At 38.6% G+C, this 16,015-nt stretch overlaps 1 protein-coding gene across 5 annotated transcripts in view; it reads left to right on the top strand.

Annotated features, from left to right (window-relative positions):
* The first annotated feature begins 3,642 nt into the window (after positions 1–3,642).
* CELF2 (CUGBP Elav-like family member 2) overlaps positions 3,643–16,015 on the top strand; it is a 423,961-nt gene continuing 411,588 nt past the window's right edge. For all 5 annotated transcript variants that reach the window (XM_067534964.1, XM_067534962.1, XM_067534960.1 and 2 more), the window contains exon 1: positions 3,643–3,784. In XM_067534964.1, the coding sequence (XP_067391065.1) occupies positions 3,732–3,784 (53 nt within the window). In that variant the 5' untranslated portion in view covers positions 3,643–3,731. The remainder of the gene's footprint in view (positions 3,785–16,015) is intronic.

Here is a 16,015-nt window from a genome sequence, read left to right as displayed (position 1 = left end):
ACTGGGCAAATCATTTAACTATTCTGGGCCTCAGTTGCCCCATCTGTAAAATGGGGAATAGTGGTATTTGCCCTCCTTTTGTGTCTCACTTTTTGAAGAAGCATGTTTGAAAACAAATGTGCAAAATTTGATGATATGCATGATAAGCAAAGTGCTTTTAGTGTGCGGTTTGGTTCAGGCCCATCTCTATTATGTATGTTTCAAGTAAGGAAAAGAGATACATACCTGAAACAGAAGAAAAAAAGAAAACAGCTCTCACTGTTCCCAGCCTACGCTGTGTCACACTGTCATTAAAAAGGCCTGGGGTGTGGTTGCAACATAATTAAAACACTTGAGGACACTTGAGACAATGGGGCATTTTCTTTTCTTTTTCATGTGTTTAAACATAGCTTCAGTTTTGCACTTTTGATCTTGGTAATTAACATGAATTAAACTGTGAGAGGTTTGTATGGGATGAGATTTAAACGTGGCTTTAAAACAAGTGACATACCTGGAAGTGAATGGAGAGAGAAGGACAAATATGCATTGCCTATATTTTAACAAGAACTCCCATTACAATTTTCTCCTCAATCAGAGGTTCATGTTCTTGCAGCGAGAAGGAAAATGGGACTGTGGAATCTGTTCATTGGTTTCCTCATTTATACATAAAGGTTTTCTCACCACCTTAACCAAGGAAGAAAGCAACAAGTGACAACTGAACTTATACGAGGTGCCCTTCATTTGAAACCTATCTATCTAAAGTACTTACTTGACCCCTAGTATTGTGATATCTGAGCTCCTCCCCCTCGTTAATGTAGTTATCATAACACCCCTTGTGAGACAGGGAAGTGCTGTTGTCCCCGTTGTATGTATGGGGAACTGAAGCAGAAAGAGACTGGCCCAAGAGCGTATAGGAAGTCTATAACAGAGCAGGGAATTGAACCAGAATCTCCCAAAGCCCAGCATACAGTCCTAACCACGGGACCATCCTTCCTCCAGCACTAGTCTGCCCTCCAAATCACACCGTGTGATCACATAAGAACATAAGCGTGGCTATACTGGGTCAGACCAATAGCCCATCTAGTCCAGTATTCCGTCTTCCGACAGTGGCCAGTCCCAAATACTTCCGTGGGAATGAACAGAACAGAGCAATTATTGAGCGATCCATCCCTGGTCATCCAGTCCCAGCTTCTGGCAGTTGGAGGTTTAGGGACACCCAGAGCGTGGGGTTGCATCCTTAACCATCTTGGTTAATAGCCATTGATAGACCTATCCTCCATGAACTTATCTAATTCTTCTTTGAACCCAGTTATACTTTTGGCCTTCACAACAGCCCCTGGCAACGAGTTTCACAGGTCAACTGTGCGTTGGGTGAAGAAGTGTTTTTTATTGTTTTGTTTTAAACCTGCTGCCCATTAATTTCTTGTATTATGTGAAGGAATAAACACATTTCCTTATTCACTTTCTCCACACCATTCATGATTTTATAGACTTCTGTTATACCTCCCCTTATCTGTCTCTTTTCAAAGCTGAACAGTCCCAGTCTTTTTAATCTCTCCTCAGATGGAAGCTGTTCCATACCCCTAATCATTTTGCTTGCCCTTCTCTATACCTTTTCCAATTCTAATATATGTTTTTGAGATAGGGAGACCAGAACGGTACACTGTGTTCAAGGTGCAGGCATACGATGGATCTATATAGTGGCATTATGATGTTTTTGGTCTTATTATCTATCCCTTTCTTACTGGTTTCTAACATTCTGTTAATTGTTTTGACTGACACCGCACATTGAGCAGTTGTTTTAAGAGAACTATCCACAATGTCTCCAAGATCTCTTTCTTGAGTGGTAACAGCTAATTTAGACTCAATCATTTTGTATGTATGACTGGTATTATGTTTGCCAATGTGAGTTACTTTGCATTCGTCAACAATGAATTTCATCTGCCATTTTGTTGCCCAGTTTGTGAGATCCTTTTGTAACTCTTCCCAGTCAGCTTTGGACTTAACTATCTTGAGTAATTTTGTATCAGCTGCAAACTTTGCCCCTTCTTCCAGATCATTTATGAGTATGTTGAACACCACTGACCCCAGTGCAGATCATTGGGATACCTTACTATTTACCTTTTTTCACTTTGGAAACTGACCATTTATTCCTACCCTTTGCTTCCTATCATTTAATCAATTATTCATCCATGAGAGGACCTTCTCTCTTATCCTATGGCTGCCTACTTTGCTTTAGATCCTTTTGTGAGGGACCTTGGCAAACCTTTTTAAAAATCCAAGTACACCATATAGACTGGATCACCCTTGTCCACATGCTTGTTGATCCCCTCAAAGAATTCTAATAGATTGGTGAGGTGTGATTTCCCTTTACAAAGCTCTGTTGATTCTTCCCCAACATATTCACGTTCATCTCTCTGTCTGATAATTCTGTTCTTTATTATAGTTTCAACCAATTTTCAGGAAGAGTGAAGAACAGTTCTGAAGAAGGATGGTTCTATGATTAGGGTACTAGCCTGGGAATTAAGAGACTCAGTTTCCATTTCCTGCTGTGTTACAAACTTTCTGTGTGACCTTGGATAGTCTGGACCCTTCCAAAGGTTTGTTCTGAAGATGTTTTTTTGGGCATAAGTGTGTGTTTCTGGCATAATTTTAATAAGGAGGTGGGCTTCCAGAAATTTCTTCTATCCAGCCAATAAGTAGAGATGGAGGGAGAGGACAACCATGTTTATAAGGCCTTTCTTTGAAACAGGGACATTAAAAGGAGAAAAACTTAAAACAGACGCATTCAGGTTCAGTGGAACCAATGCCAAAAACGTTAATCAAAAGTACAAAGGAAGCAACCCCTTAGGTTTTTTCAGTAACTACACATTGGCTAGGAGCACTGTAGTTACAATGCTGTAAACTGTAGTGATCTGGAGAATGCTGTAGAGGTAGGGTTTTTTGTTTTGTTTTGTTAGAAGGAACAAAAAGAAGAAATAGATTTGAAGGAATTAAACAGACACCTTTTCACCTTTCAAGCTTCTGAGAGGATACATCTGACTGCATTATTAGGCTTTTTATTCTACAGTAACAGCAGCTTGGCCAGAAATCAGGCTGCTTTGAATTGTAGCTTAAGTTAACAAATCTGTTGGAGATTTAAAAAACAAAATGAAGCCAAATTTGTAAAGGTTCTGAACAGCTTGAAGGGGGAAGGGAAAGTTACTTTAAAAACATCCCTGCTTTAAAGTGTCAGAAAATCTTAACTGCGTGAAATAAGGGGGAGACCCTAACTCACCTTCAGAAAAGTATATGAAAGTAAATCTCAGAGGCAGAAGAAATACCCAGAAGGAGAAGGCTGCAGCTTGCAGTAATCTGTAAATGATTGCTGGCAAAGTCTAGAGGCATCAAGCTTGATCTGTGTTTGTTCCAAAAGAAAGCCAAGGAGGACGGTGTTAATAAAGAGAGATTTAACTGAGAGCAGTGCTTGGAATAAAGTGGGCTACAAAAAGGTCATATATGATCAGTTGGAGCAGATTACAAGGGCTTTAAAAGGTAGTGGTGGAGAAATGAAACTGGGACCGTGAAGCAATATAGCACAAGATTGATTTTGGGGGTGGAGAGAAGCTGGGACAAGTGCTTATCAGCTTGAGAAGTAGGAAGAGCTGTGCTGGGGCTGTTTTCATTCCCACGCTGAGTAGAGTACTCTGCTGCTTTTTGTGGTTAGCCTTTTCTGCAGTGTTTCTTTTTATTATTATTATTATTTAAATACAATGGTTTCAATAATATCTGAACTGGATCCACTGAAAGGCTGGAAAGTTTTAAGGTAGGCCCATGTTTTCTTCCTTTTGGTACAGTCATTTTGGTTCACCCCCAAATTAACTGGAACTTGAGTTATAATTGAAATGTGAGCCCTGGGCTTAAGTAACAGAGGAGTTTCTGGTAATTAGATCCCTTTAAGATACAGAAACCCTTTAAGCAGATGTTTAGAGAGACTCCAGGGAGCATTTAAAATATACTTCTCAGTGTTACAGTGCAGCAAGGAAGTACTGATCATTTTTTAAAATGGAGATTACTCTGTAAATTAAATTTAATAGTAAGTCTAACATGATTTGATACTGCAAGAGAATTAACTCTTTGCTTGCATTGTGTTGCTTCATGGGGAACATTTAGGAAATTCTGAATAGTTAAAGAGATAAGAGTTAATCAGGAAGGGATGAATATTCTTTCAAGAGAAAAAAAGACAAATATGCTGTTGTTTCTTATTTTGGACTGTTGAATATAAGTTGTGTGTTGCTTTTCTAATGCATAAACTTGATATTTGAAACTTGCTAGAGATTCTTGCTTTATCCCTGAAATATACTTTAAAATAATAGTGCAAGATATAGAAAACTTAAGTGCTAAAAGTGACTAATATTATATCTAACCCTTCTCTTTATTACCTATGGCAAATGTTGCAAAAATTCGCTTGAAAGCTACTAATTAATTGGATATGCTATTCTAACTGCATGTCTTGTCTATTAAGAGTATTGAATTCTAAAAGTTTGATAGTTTTACAGTAACTTTCCTTTAAGAATGCAGTTGATGATAGCAGACTAAATTAAATCTGATTGATAAGTTTGTTTCCTAACTTTTATACGCTATCCCAATAACAGAGGTAGCACATAGCACCACATGTGCCACATTTTTAAAAGGAGCACAGTGCAGATGTTTGACAGCAGGGCATAATTTCCCTTGTTGTCATATACATTTTAAGGTACTTAGATATGTTAGTGATGTTCTATTTTAAGCTGCAGAAGATGAAATTCAAAACGTGAACCATCTATCTTAATTGTGTCACTTCCATGAATCTTTTCTCTCATTTTCAAGTTGTTATGCATTGTCAAAAATGAAATTTTTCTTTGCTCAGCCTTCGGGTATGGGGGTAGGAATACATGCATATATGTGTCTGCAAGTGTGTGTGAGGACAGGCATAGCTGAATTTACTGCAAGCTAGCTGGCTTTTCTAACATCTGGGATTGTCAGTACTTGGAAAGCTTCAACTTATTTTTCCACTACATGAAATGCCACAATTCCTTTAAAAAAAAATTTTTTTTAATTCAATGTAGCAGTGTGCTTGCTTACAGCAATAGTAATACTGGATATACAATATATGCCAAAAATCAGTGAGTACATCATGGTGTAGCACAAGGATTTTATTGGCATGGGTTTTCGATGGCCATGTTACTTGCAAGTGGATGAGTGATTTATGCACGTCATCCCAAATGAGTGCCAGTAAAATATTTTAGCCATAATACAATACAACCCATATATATCACATGCATTACAAGACAGCTTTCAGGAATGTTTCTGAGAGTATGTTTTACTGGGACTACTTTCGTAGCCCTATGCTAATAAAGCCAGGTTCTACCAGGTTTGTACTGACCTGTGCCATGAGACAATAGACTTCAACACAGAGAGAATGTCATGGGCCTGGGCCTGAAGCAGGCCTGTCCTAACGTTTCATCACGAGTCTTTTGAGGAAATGGCATGCTATGGTGGTGGGAATGGAAGAAACATTTCTTTAGCAAATGGGTTTTTTGTGTTTGTGACTTTTTGAAGTTGCCCAGTGTTTTTTGGAAAGTTTGTCCAAGTCCTAGGGTGGATGGATTGTTGGCCAGAGGGCAAGTGAGGGGGTCAAAGGTGCATGATAAATTAGTTTATAGTATGATTGTGCCATTTCTTGCATAGACTTCACCTGTAATTCAGATTGTGGTGCATGTGCACACTAAATATTTTCCAAAGTGAGAAGACACAACTAAAGATGACACAAATAGATAGCTTTGTATACTGCCCTCCTTTATCAGAGGGAATAAAACCATAAAGCTTATTAGCGACATATTTATCTCTTGGTTAGTCCTTTTTGATTAAGTTAAATATACTATATCCATCTCTAACATCCCCTAAAATTTCAGCCTTTCATCTTCCTCATACCAGTTTCTACCTTAAGCTTCAATGCCCCTACACTCAACATTTAAGTCTTTCCTTCCATGTAGCTGAGACGCTTATTCATGATATTTAAAGGAAATAGATAAGTAGATTAGTTAGTCAGACTATTTCTTGTAGTCATTGTGGTACCAACAGAAATGAGACTTTGGGACAGATTTAAATGGGATGAGGGGAGCAGCGTCTGAGCAAAAGTAGCCTACAGGATAACAGTTATGGAAGAAGCAGATTAACTGGCAATGAGGCAGGCATTGGTCGAGTAAAGAGAGTGATAGAGACAATATAGTAAGGCATAAGGAAGGGAAAGAGTTATATAGGGCCTTCAAGGACTTTCTGAAAGCCTTCAACTTTACAAGGTGGAGCTAGTAGAGAGACTGGGAGAGGTAGTTGTCTATATACACGTGCAGACACCAGTACGTCTTTGAATGTCTTCTCCTTTGCAAGGCCTAAGAGAGCTTGAATCCACCTTTGGGCCGTCTTGTCACTGTGGATAAGAGGTGTGTTCTTGATTTATTGGACTATTTGAGGTGAAATCTTAGTAAAGACAAGGCAGCTTGTGGTTTTTCACACACGTGAGGAGACTGAGTTAAACCTGTGGGGAAGCCTTGTCTTTGACATGTGAAAACTGCAAATTACCTTAACTTCAGTAGCAGGATTTTAACTAGGATGAGTTCAAGTTAAGAATATACTTGTTTTTTGTAGTGAAGACAAAACTTCGATGTGTTTTGTAACCTTTTTTCAATCAAACTTGCCATACCTTTTTTTTTTCTAAAGCAGCCAAACCCCACCCTTTGCAATTACAACTACTGTGAAGACCTACTTTTCCAAAAGGCCTTTGTCTCTACACATTTTCCAAATCTCATTGTAAATGGGGTTTAGAGGTTCAGGGATCAAGTTCTTTAAACTTCTGACAATACATTTGGCTAGTGAGAGACCGGGAAAAAGCATGATTCCAGTCTGTTGTTTGTGAGTGCGACACCAACAATTCTCCACTGTGGGTTTTTTTGGTGGTTTTTAAAACCTGATTGCTGCATGGTGTTGTGCTTAAAGAATGGGGAAAGAGAGTTAAACTGTGTCACCGTGGTATGTTTGGTTGCCCGTTTCAGTTGCTGGCATGGGATTTTCCTGGATTTTGTTTTCTCTACCATTTACTGAAACAGCACAAGTTTTACTATGTGATGTGTACTCCACATAAAACTGCCGGAATGAGACCACCTACATGAATGAGTAATAAACCGAGAGAGCTTTGGTTAATGAGGAAATGGGTGGTGGTTACTCTTCCTGATTATTTTACTTCTGCCACTGTATCTAAACGGCACAAATATATGCGTGGAGGCAAGTGCTGCTGTACCTTACCCATTACATACGTAGACGATTTCCATACAAGCTATACTTTACTACGAGGCCATATAGAACATCCTCCCGCCCCCTTTAAAAAGGCCTGACTGTGGAACACAATCCTGGATTCCATCACTACCCAGAAATACAGATAATGGAATGTGGACATTAATAGAGAATCCAATTTCCTTGTAATAGCCACAATGTTTGTTAGGAGAAAAATAAATATGTGAGATATAGGTGTGCACATTTGATGTGGACGAAAACACATAGAGGAAATTGCTTTCCAGTTAACCCATTCAAACATACAGATCATGTAATACACTAAGTCAAGGGAGGCCTGTGAAGGTCAGATGAGCCAGAGATGGTTACAGAAATGACAGCTGTTGGGAGAAAGTTACAATTTATGCACAAGACTTCTCTGAGATTTTTTTTTTTAAGTAGGGTTAGCAAAATACAATTGAGTTTCTTTTCTCAGTTCATACATGTAAGCACAATTAAAATGGACAGCACACTCATCAAGGATGAAGTCTAGTTCCTTGCTATGTGTAAGTATGTTTCCTTCATCCATTTTTTTTATCTGTATTCATTTCATATACCGGACAGGCTTCTCCAAATGTACCCTAAATTCACAGCAGAAAATACTGGCAGGGTAGTCTGAATTAGTGTTCCCACGTTTGGGTTCCAGTTGCATGCAAAGGCAAGATATACAGGGTAAAAGTAAAGCCAGAATAGAGTATTTCAAAGAATATTAAGTACCAAATGGTACGCTAGCAAATAAATTTCACATCGGTGTTAAAGATTAAACCAATTAAGTCATCTAGGCTATTTCTCTGTCAGTGCAGGATTAGTCCTTACTTAGACTGAGCAAGTATGAAAGAAATACGACTATCTTTAAATGAGGGCTTCCACAGTCTTATCAGAATTCTTCCTTTATTTTTGTATCAAGGCTGCTAACAAAGTCACTGTGCGCCTTATTCACTTGGACACGAGTTGCTGAATTTTCCAAGTGCTGGATTGGGGATTGAGCCACGTCACTCCAATTAACATTATCTCCCAGTAATGGCACTTCCATCATTTCTGTGGCAATATGCTCCACTGCCTAAATGTTGTTTGTAAAATTATTCTTAACCCCAAAATTAAACTTTACCTACTGCAGTTTAAGCATAGTCAGTTCTGCACTTACTGATCGACTGACTCCTGATCCCACTGAAGTCATAAGGAGTTTTACCATGAAAAGGAAGGATAGTCCTGTGGTTTAGGCAGTAGACTGCGACTCGGGAAGAGAGGGTTTCAGTTTGCTGCTTGCTACAGACTTGATGTGTGGACTTAATCCCTCTGTGCCACAGTTCCCCATCTGTAAGAACAGATATAGTAATAGCTTGTGTTGTCTATTTAGATTGTAAGCTCTTCAGGAAAGGGACTGTCTCTGTGTTTGTACAGCACCTAGCATGATGGGGACCCAGTCTTGGTATGGGGCCTCCAGGTGCTAAAATAATACAAATACTTTATTTCAGTAGGACCAAAATGTAGCCCTAATGAGGACAAGTCATCTCTGGTTCATTTGTAACATTTTATCTTTCTCCAGTGTCTTGTCTTTGGACTGAACATGCTTGGAGTTTCCTAACAGGTTTAATTTTCCAAACACTTTACCTTTTTGGTTGGTTGAGCTCTGTAATTTGAGATCAGTTGAACTTTCTGTTCTAAAATGTGGTCCCTAGAACTGAATGCTGCAATTGTAGCTTAACTAATGGTGAATCTTGCTTGTTTTTCCTGTAATCCTCCTGTTTAGTACAACTCAGTATAACATTTTGCAACCTCAATGTAGCTTTTTGCAACCTCAGTTACATTCTTGACTCTTGCGTTTTATCAGCTACTGTGTAGCCCAAGTTCGTTCTTTATTGCATGGCCATCCTACTCTGTCTTGTTGTTGTTCTCTGGTTTTACCTGAGTGTGGTTGGATTATTCCTTCCTATGTGGATCTCTCTACACTTATACTTACTGTTCCTCATTTCCTAACCTCCAGCCCATTTTTCCTCTTTATGGGGATCAATATCGCATTTTAATCCTATCCTTTGTGAGATCTCTCCTTGCTTTATCAACCGTGAACTTAATTTGCATACCCCCACACTTTGAAACCTCCTCAAATCACTGGTCGGGGTATTTACATGTCCCTCTCTTTGCCTGGTCCATAGAGGAAGTGAGTCTGTTACCACCCCAACTATGGAGCAGGACTCCTTAAAAAAGAACCCCATTTAATGGTGCGGGATTAAGTCCTAAAGTTGATGTGAGTTTTGCCATTGATTTCAATGGGAGCAGGATTAGACCCTTACTGTCTAGGTGCAGCTGATTTTTATCCACTCTAACAAAAAGAATGATCCATGTATCCCACTTTTATTGAATGGTCAGTCACCAAGATTGCACCAAGAAAAGTTGGATCTTCTTAACATGAAGTCTATCAGGAGCTATCACAGCCTCTGGGACTCCTAAAAATACTCTGAGCATCAGATATTTTAAAAAATATGTCCAGGCTAAGTGTAACCCCAAAGCACCATGCAATTTCTTAACTCCTTCCAACCTCCATTTCAAACTCCCCCAGTTAAACTGTCTGCTAGAATGTCGGTACCCACTATATTTTCCAGGAACAAAATGTTTCCTGTGAATTGTACTTAATAACTTTAAGTGCTGTTTCTCTAGTTGTGACAAAGCATCTTTTGTTATGAGTGGGAAAACCAAATGAATGTATTCCACAGTTCTTATGCCTCTTCTGTACAAGCACATTCACCCCAGCATATTGGGTCACAGAATAAAACATTGGTGGCACGTCATTGCTTGGCATGCTTTTGACTGCCAATAGAGGACAGCTTTATGTTCATGTTTCTGATCATGACTTCAAGTTCTCTTCTCTTTCATGCTTTGAGATCCAGAAGATCCCTCTCTCCAGGTCATCTGTTTAACTGTTAACATGGTACAATGTGTAAATAGCTTTGAAAGAAAGATTTAGTTGTGATTGAAACTCTGAATTTGATCTTGAATTGTTTATGGTTTCGGTATACATTCTTAGGAAGAAAGGGGTTTAAAAGTATACAGACAGGCAGTTAAAATATGAGTTAAATTAAGAGAGTTCTCAGTCTTACAGTTCCTAGAGAGGAACTTTTAATTCTATGTGAGGGACTGTCAGGTAGAAGATCATTCTGTAGTTGACAGCTAATGCATATGGATTCCGTGGTCTTTCTGCACACACAATAGGTTTATACTTGCAAAGACAAATAAACTTTACATGGATGGTACTCCAACATTACACTTCCCATGAGGAGGATGAATTCCAATCTGGGGGAATCACATTCTACCACCAGTATTTAAATTCCCCCATAAGTTTTAACAGGATGAGGTTTAACATCATTTCTTGTCCTAGACTCTTGTGCTTTGCTGCTTTAAGCGAGCAAATAGTTGCTACATTTCATCCAGCATTGGTTGCATGTCACTGGTGAATGAACATAGCTTGTATTCCAGTTGGTAACACCCTTAAGAGGAAAAGTGTTGCATAAGTGAACTTTATTGTGCATTTTGAGATTTGATTTACTCTAGATTGCACTGAAGGGGGAGGTGTCAGGCATACTTGCTAATTGTCTCTCTTTACTGCCCTAGTTTTTTAACCCAGTCCTGCAGGCTTTGTGTCCTCGCCAACATCCCAGGCAGCTAGTTGAGTTTGTGTGTGCATGGGGATACGTAGATATAGCATTCTTGCTAAGAGCTGGCCCTGTTCATTGCTACACTCTTGCAGCCCCCTTGCTTCCAATATACTTAGAAAATTGTCCCTGGCAACAATTTACCATATTGGCAACTATGGTCAGGACTCAGCTGGACACTTCAATTGACCTTTAAAATTAAAGGGTTTATTTGGAGTGTCAACGGCCAGGGAGGAATTTATTTGGGTGGAAAAGGGAAGAAATAAAGGGCTACAGTGCTTGCGTGGTGGAGAGAGGTATGCACTGAGTGCTGATCCTACAGCGTTCACGCACATGTAACTCCTGTTGAAGTCCATGGGGATTTTTCACGTTGAAGGACTGCAGGGCTTAGCCGCTCAGTTGCTGTAACGTGACAAAGCTTCACTGAAGTCAGTGGAGCTATGTTGACTTGCCACACCACCTGATACATAGCTCTTTTTAAAACAGATTGTCTTTCTTTTAATACAGGAAGTTTCTGTATCTGAGGGTGGGGAAACTGTAGCCAGAGCACTTTTTACATACATTATTTCAAACCTGTTGATGTCCTCCAGTTTTATGCTGTATCTCATCTGCAATCTGGACTTCAAAACTCTCCTAGGGATAAAGCTACATTAAGCTTTAATTGATCAGTTTAATAGTTTTTCTTATTTAAAGACAGGGGTAAAATAAATGAACCTGTCTCTTGCTTGTGCTCTCATTCAGATAAACTCATAAAATCAGCATAATCCACTGACCATCCATGTCTAAAAAGCCTGTAATGGTAGCTATACAAACTGCATATAAATTTAGATATTGGAAAGGGGGGAAACAGAATTCAAAGTCCTTGATGTGATATTTTCATAGTGTGTAAAATATTTTTAAAGTGTTGTTTACATCCATTTTGGTGGTGATTGTCATGGGTTTGCAGCCACTATTTTTTCCTTGTAAAAAAATAGTTCATCTGTTTAACCTACAGTAACTCTGTTCCCCCACACAGCTCTGGGACTGCAGTTACTCTGAGCCCACAACTGTATAGCAAGAATTGAAACTACATGTGTAGGCAGTGAGCTGCTCTGCTAGCCACCTTGATCCTTAAAACCTCTTGTTAATGTGTTTAGACTGTGTGAGCAGTTAAAACAAGTGAGACTCTAGAGGGTTGTTGCACAATGCCTTATTGTCAGGTAGACCACTGCTTTACATGAAAATCTTTGGGACTTTTCTTGTTATATTTTGATCAGAAGAATTAATCGGAGGCAATCTCAAATACAAGAAAAACAAGGTGCTTTCTTTGACTTCTGACCAGTTATACACATCCCCAAAAGTATTCTCAGCAATTGTAATCCAGCCTAGCGATAGCAATCAAAATGTTTCTAGGGTAACAAGTGTTTTGAAAACAGGGGATTTCATTATTCAGTTTTCCATTCCTTTTACTACAATAGCTGGAGAGGTGATTCCTCTCTCCGGGTGGTGTGTATGTATATTGTATAGGTGAGGAAGAGATTCTGGAAAATGCACAGCAACAAAAATTGCTATATTATTTTATAGCACTGTGTGGAAGAGTTTACATTATAACTTTTTTGATATCGTGATTGAGTGGGGGTAATAAACAATAGGTGGAAACAGGGTGAAGAAGGATACAAGTTACAGCCATACTATAATGCAGTAACTTAGTTTAGATACATACACATCATAGTGGTAATATTAGTTTGGAATTTTATTACAGTTACGAATCTTTACTTGCAGGCACTGTGGAAGAAATGAGTCTGTGTAGGAGGGACATGAGTAAACTAACAGTTAACCAGTGAAGTGCAGTGATAGTGAACAAAAAAAAATCTACTGTACAGAGGAACCTACAATGAACACACTGAGTATTCAGACTAATCTTATTTGTACTAATTCTCTGCCTTGTTTTCCCATTAAACTCTGCGGGTGACTGACTACATATTACAAGTTTGGGTCTAGTATACTGGAGATTCAGGTTTTGGATTAAGTTAAGCAGATACTATGAATATACAGAGTATAGCAACAGGAAAGATTAAGCTTCATTGATTAAAATGAGCCATGTATATAATCAGTCTGTGATTTGGACATGAGATAATGTTGGAGTTTTGGATTTCAGCATGATAAAACACATGACAAACCTGGAGAATAGAAAGGACTGGTTCTCCATATTTTGTTTTGTTATCTGTTCCTGCATTCTGCAGCCACAGTCAGACCACACAGGATGTTTGCACATATCTAACTCCTATAGTGAAATTAGGAAGAGGAAGTAGAATTAGTTTGGCAACAGGATGTTGGAGGTATTTGTTGGGGGAGGGGGATTTTTTTGATTTTTTTTTTTTTAATTTTTTTTTAAGATTCTCCAGAGGCTGGAAACTTAGTCTGTTAATTTTGACTTAAAATATGCCCTTAAGAGAGAAAGTTCTATGGTTAAAGTCTGTATGATGGCTACTTAGTAAATCCTAAAAATGTAAGAACTGCTATACTGGAACAGAGCAATTGTCCATATAGTTTACAGGAGTGTGGCAGCCTGTCTCTGGTGTGGGCCAATTCTGAATGCCTTCAGGTAGATGACAGAGAGAGACGTCTAACAGAGGGATTCCAAAGATAGTTGGTTGATGATTAAAAGCAAGAAAAGACTTCCATATAAAGAGAAATTGAAAGATTAAGACTGTTTAGTTTGAAGGGAAGAGGATATAATGTAATGGACACTGTAAAGGTGAATTAGGCTCTAATATTCATGCTTGGTAATAACACAAGGACAAGGAGAGATGCAACAGATTTAAAACTGATAAAGAAAATACTGTTTATACTCACAGGCCAACGGGTCCATGGAATACTGTGGCAGTAAATAACATGGATGCTAATGATTTTTAAGAAAGGATTTATGTGGATAATGAGAACATTCTTAGTTACACTAGACATGATTAAAAATAATTGGAAGGTTATATAAACCCTCCTTACTTTAACCAGCCACTAACTTTTTGAGGTTAGGAAGAAACTTCCCCTTTTTGGCAGGTTGCCCATAACATGTCCGTTATAGCACTCTCATGGTACTTGTTAGAATACCAGATTAGATTAATTACTGGTCCAATCATATATGGCAATTCCTACATTCCTATGATAGGGCTAAAGTCACACAAACAAACCTAATTGCATAATCAAATAGAGGAGATTTTTTCTTGATGGCAGCTAGTGATCAGTTTATGCTATGAAGAGAGAGAGAACACTGACAACATTTGCCGTGCCTTGTGTTACTGAAGATGACATTCCTCTTAAAAAATCTTCTGTTTTTAAAATAATGTCTCAACATACCCTGTGGCAGTGAGTTCCACAGATTAATTTTAAGTTGCATTTAAGCGTACTTTACTGTAGCTATTTCAACTTCAATTTCCTTTGAACTACAAATGCTCTCAAGTAGGTAAATGACACATTTTTAACATTTAGGAATTTTGTCCCTTGTTGTGGGGGATATTTACATTGGTAAAACTTTTTTTCTCTTTTATTAAATTCTTAAAAGGAAGAAAATATTACTGTTGCACTTTATGATGACACTGTGTAAATCTCAGCGTTACAAATTTGCCAACCTAACAAAGTCTGGTAGAATAATGTCACATTAGTTATATTTCAGTTGCAAGGCTGTTCATTTTTAATCTTGATTGGGTGGCAGCTAGCCATACCAACAGCTTGCACATGGTTGATATATTACAACAAAGTTGTTTATAAATATAATTCTTATTTCATGGCTGGGAGTTTGATCTCTGATGCAGTTCTGGTCATAGATAAATTCACAGCACAGCCCTAAGGTTGGGTATTGGAGCTTTCAAGATTACACAACCTTTTCTTTGTTTGCAGCGCAAACTTTCTCAAACCATAAGACCCAACTTTTCCCCTTGGGTTTGTTTTGAAAATATATGTAAAAAATTGCAACGTGTGCACAGATTACCTTGAAATGGCTGTTGTTGCCTTTGCCCAGTTTTGGTTCCTGTTTGTTCTAGTTTGACACAGTCACTGAAAGATCCATACGTCCAGGCAGAATTTCTTGCAGGAAGCATTTTCTTTTGCAAATACTAAATTATTTTCCTTAACATTTTTTTTCCCCCCCCCCCCCCCCCCAGCCACCACATTAAAAAGGAATAACTTGGTCAAACTGACTTTCTCAGGTTTCTGGATAAGCTTGAACACACCCCTCCAAACTTCAGTGACTTTGGATACATCAGGATTGGATACATTGGGTACACGGAAGCCTGGATAGCAGGTTTGTAACTGGCTCCCATTTCTATGCTGAGTGGAATAAAACCTCTGAACAGCCCTGAAGTTTGAAGAAAGTTCACTAGATCTAGAATTCACATTTCATCTCTACAAAAGTTAGAGATGGACAAACTAGCTCGAATAAAATAGAACGCTGCAGACCCCCAACAGCCTCCAGTGGGAAGTGAGTCCAAACATTTTTATGATGTTTTGAGAACTTCATTTTAAGGGTTTTTTTTGCTGCACTTCCTGTTTCTAGCTGGGAGAGGAATAACCAAATATACTATGAGCTACTGCTGTCTTGCCAAGTCTCCTAATTATAACTCTAGTCTTATGAGATTTGATGTTGTGGTTACAGCCCCGGGTCCTGGAGTCAAGTGAACTATGTTGGAATCTTTTTCTTTCTTTCTTGTTTAGTAACTTTCTGGGCTTTGTAGGTGCAGAGACAAGCCAGAAAATGTGACTCATATACACCCTGAAGACCCCACATTAGCAGGCAAACACAAAGACACCCCCCCCCCCCCCCCCATGTGTTTAAAAAAATAAAAATCTCATGATTTTTGCTGCCCAACTCAATTTGAACATTAAAGGTTGTCAGTTCTGGACTGTTAATATAGTATTTCAGGTTGAACCAGAAATAGGAAATAATGTAATCTTGTAAGAGACCCACTTCACACAAGATTTCCGGTTCCATGAAGTTTGGAGAAATAGTTTGGATTGGACAAGTATCTGAACTGAATCTCAGAAACTTCTTATTTACCCTACTTCAGTTGTGA

Source organism: Emydura macquarii, unplaced genomic scaffold (genome assembly GCF_026122565.2).
Source record: "Emydura macquarii macquarii isolate MOO-44397 ecotype Brisbane River unplaced genomic scaffold, CSIRO-AGI_Emac_v2 contig_3470, whole genome shotgun sequence".
In the NCBI taxonomy this organism is placed as follows: Eukaryota; Metazoa; Chordata; order Testudines; family Chelidae; genus Emydura; species Emydura macquarii.
This window is presented reverse-complemented; position numbering and strand designations above follow the sequence as displayed.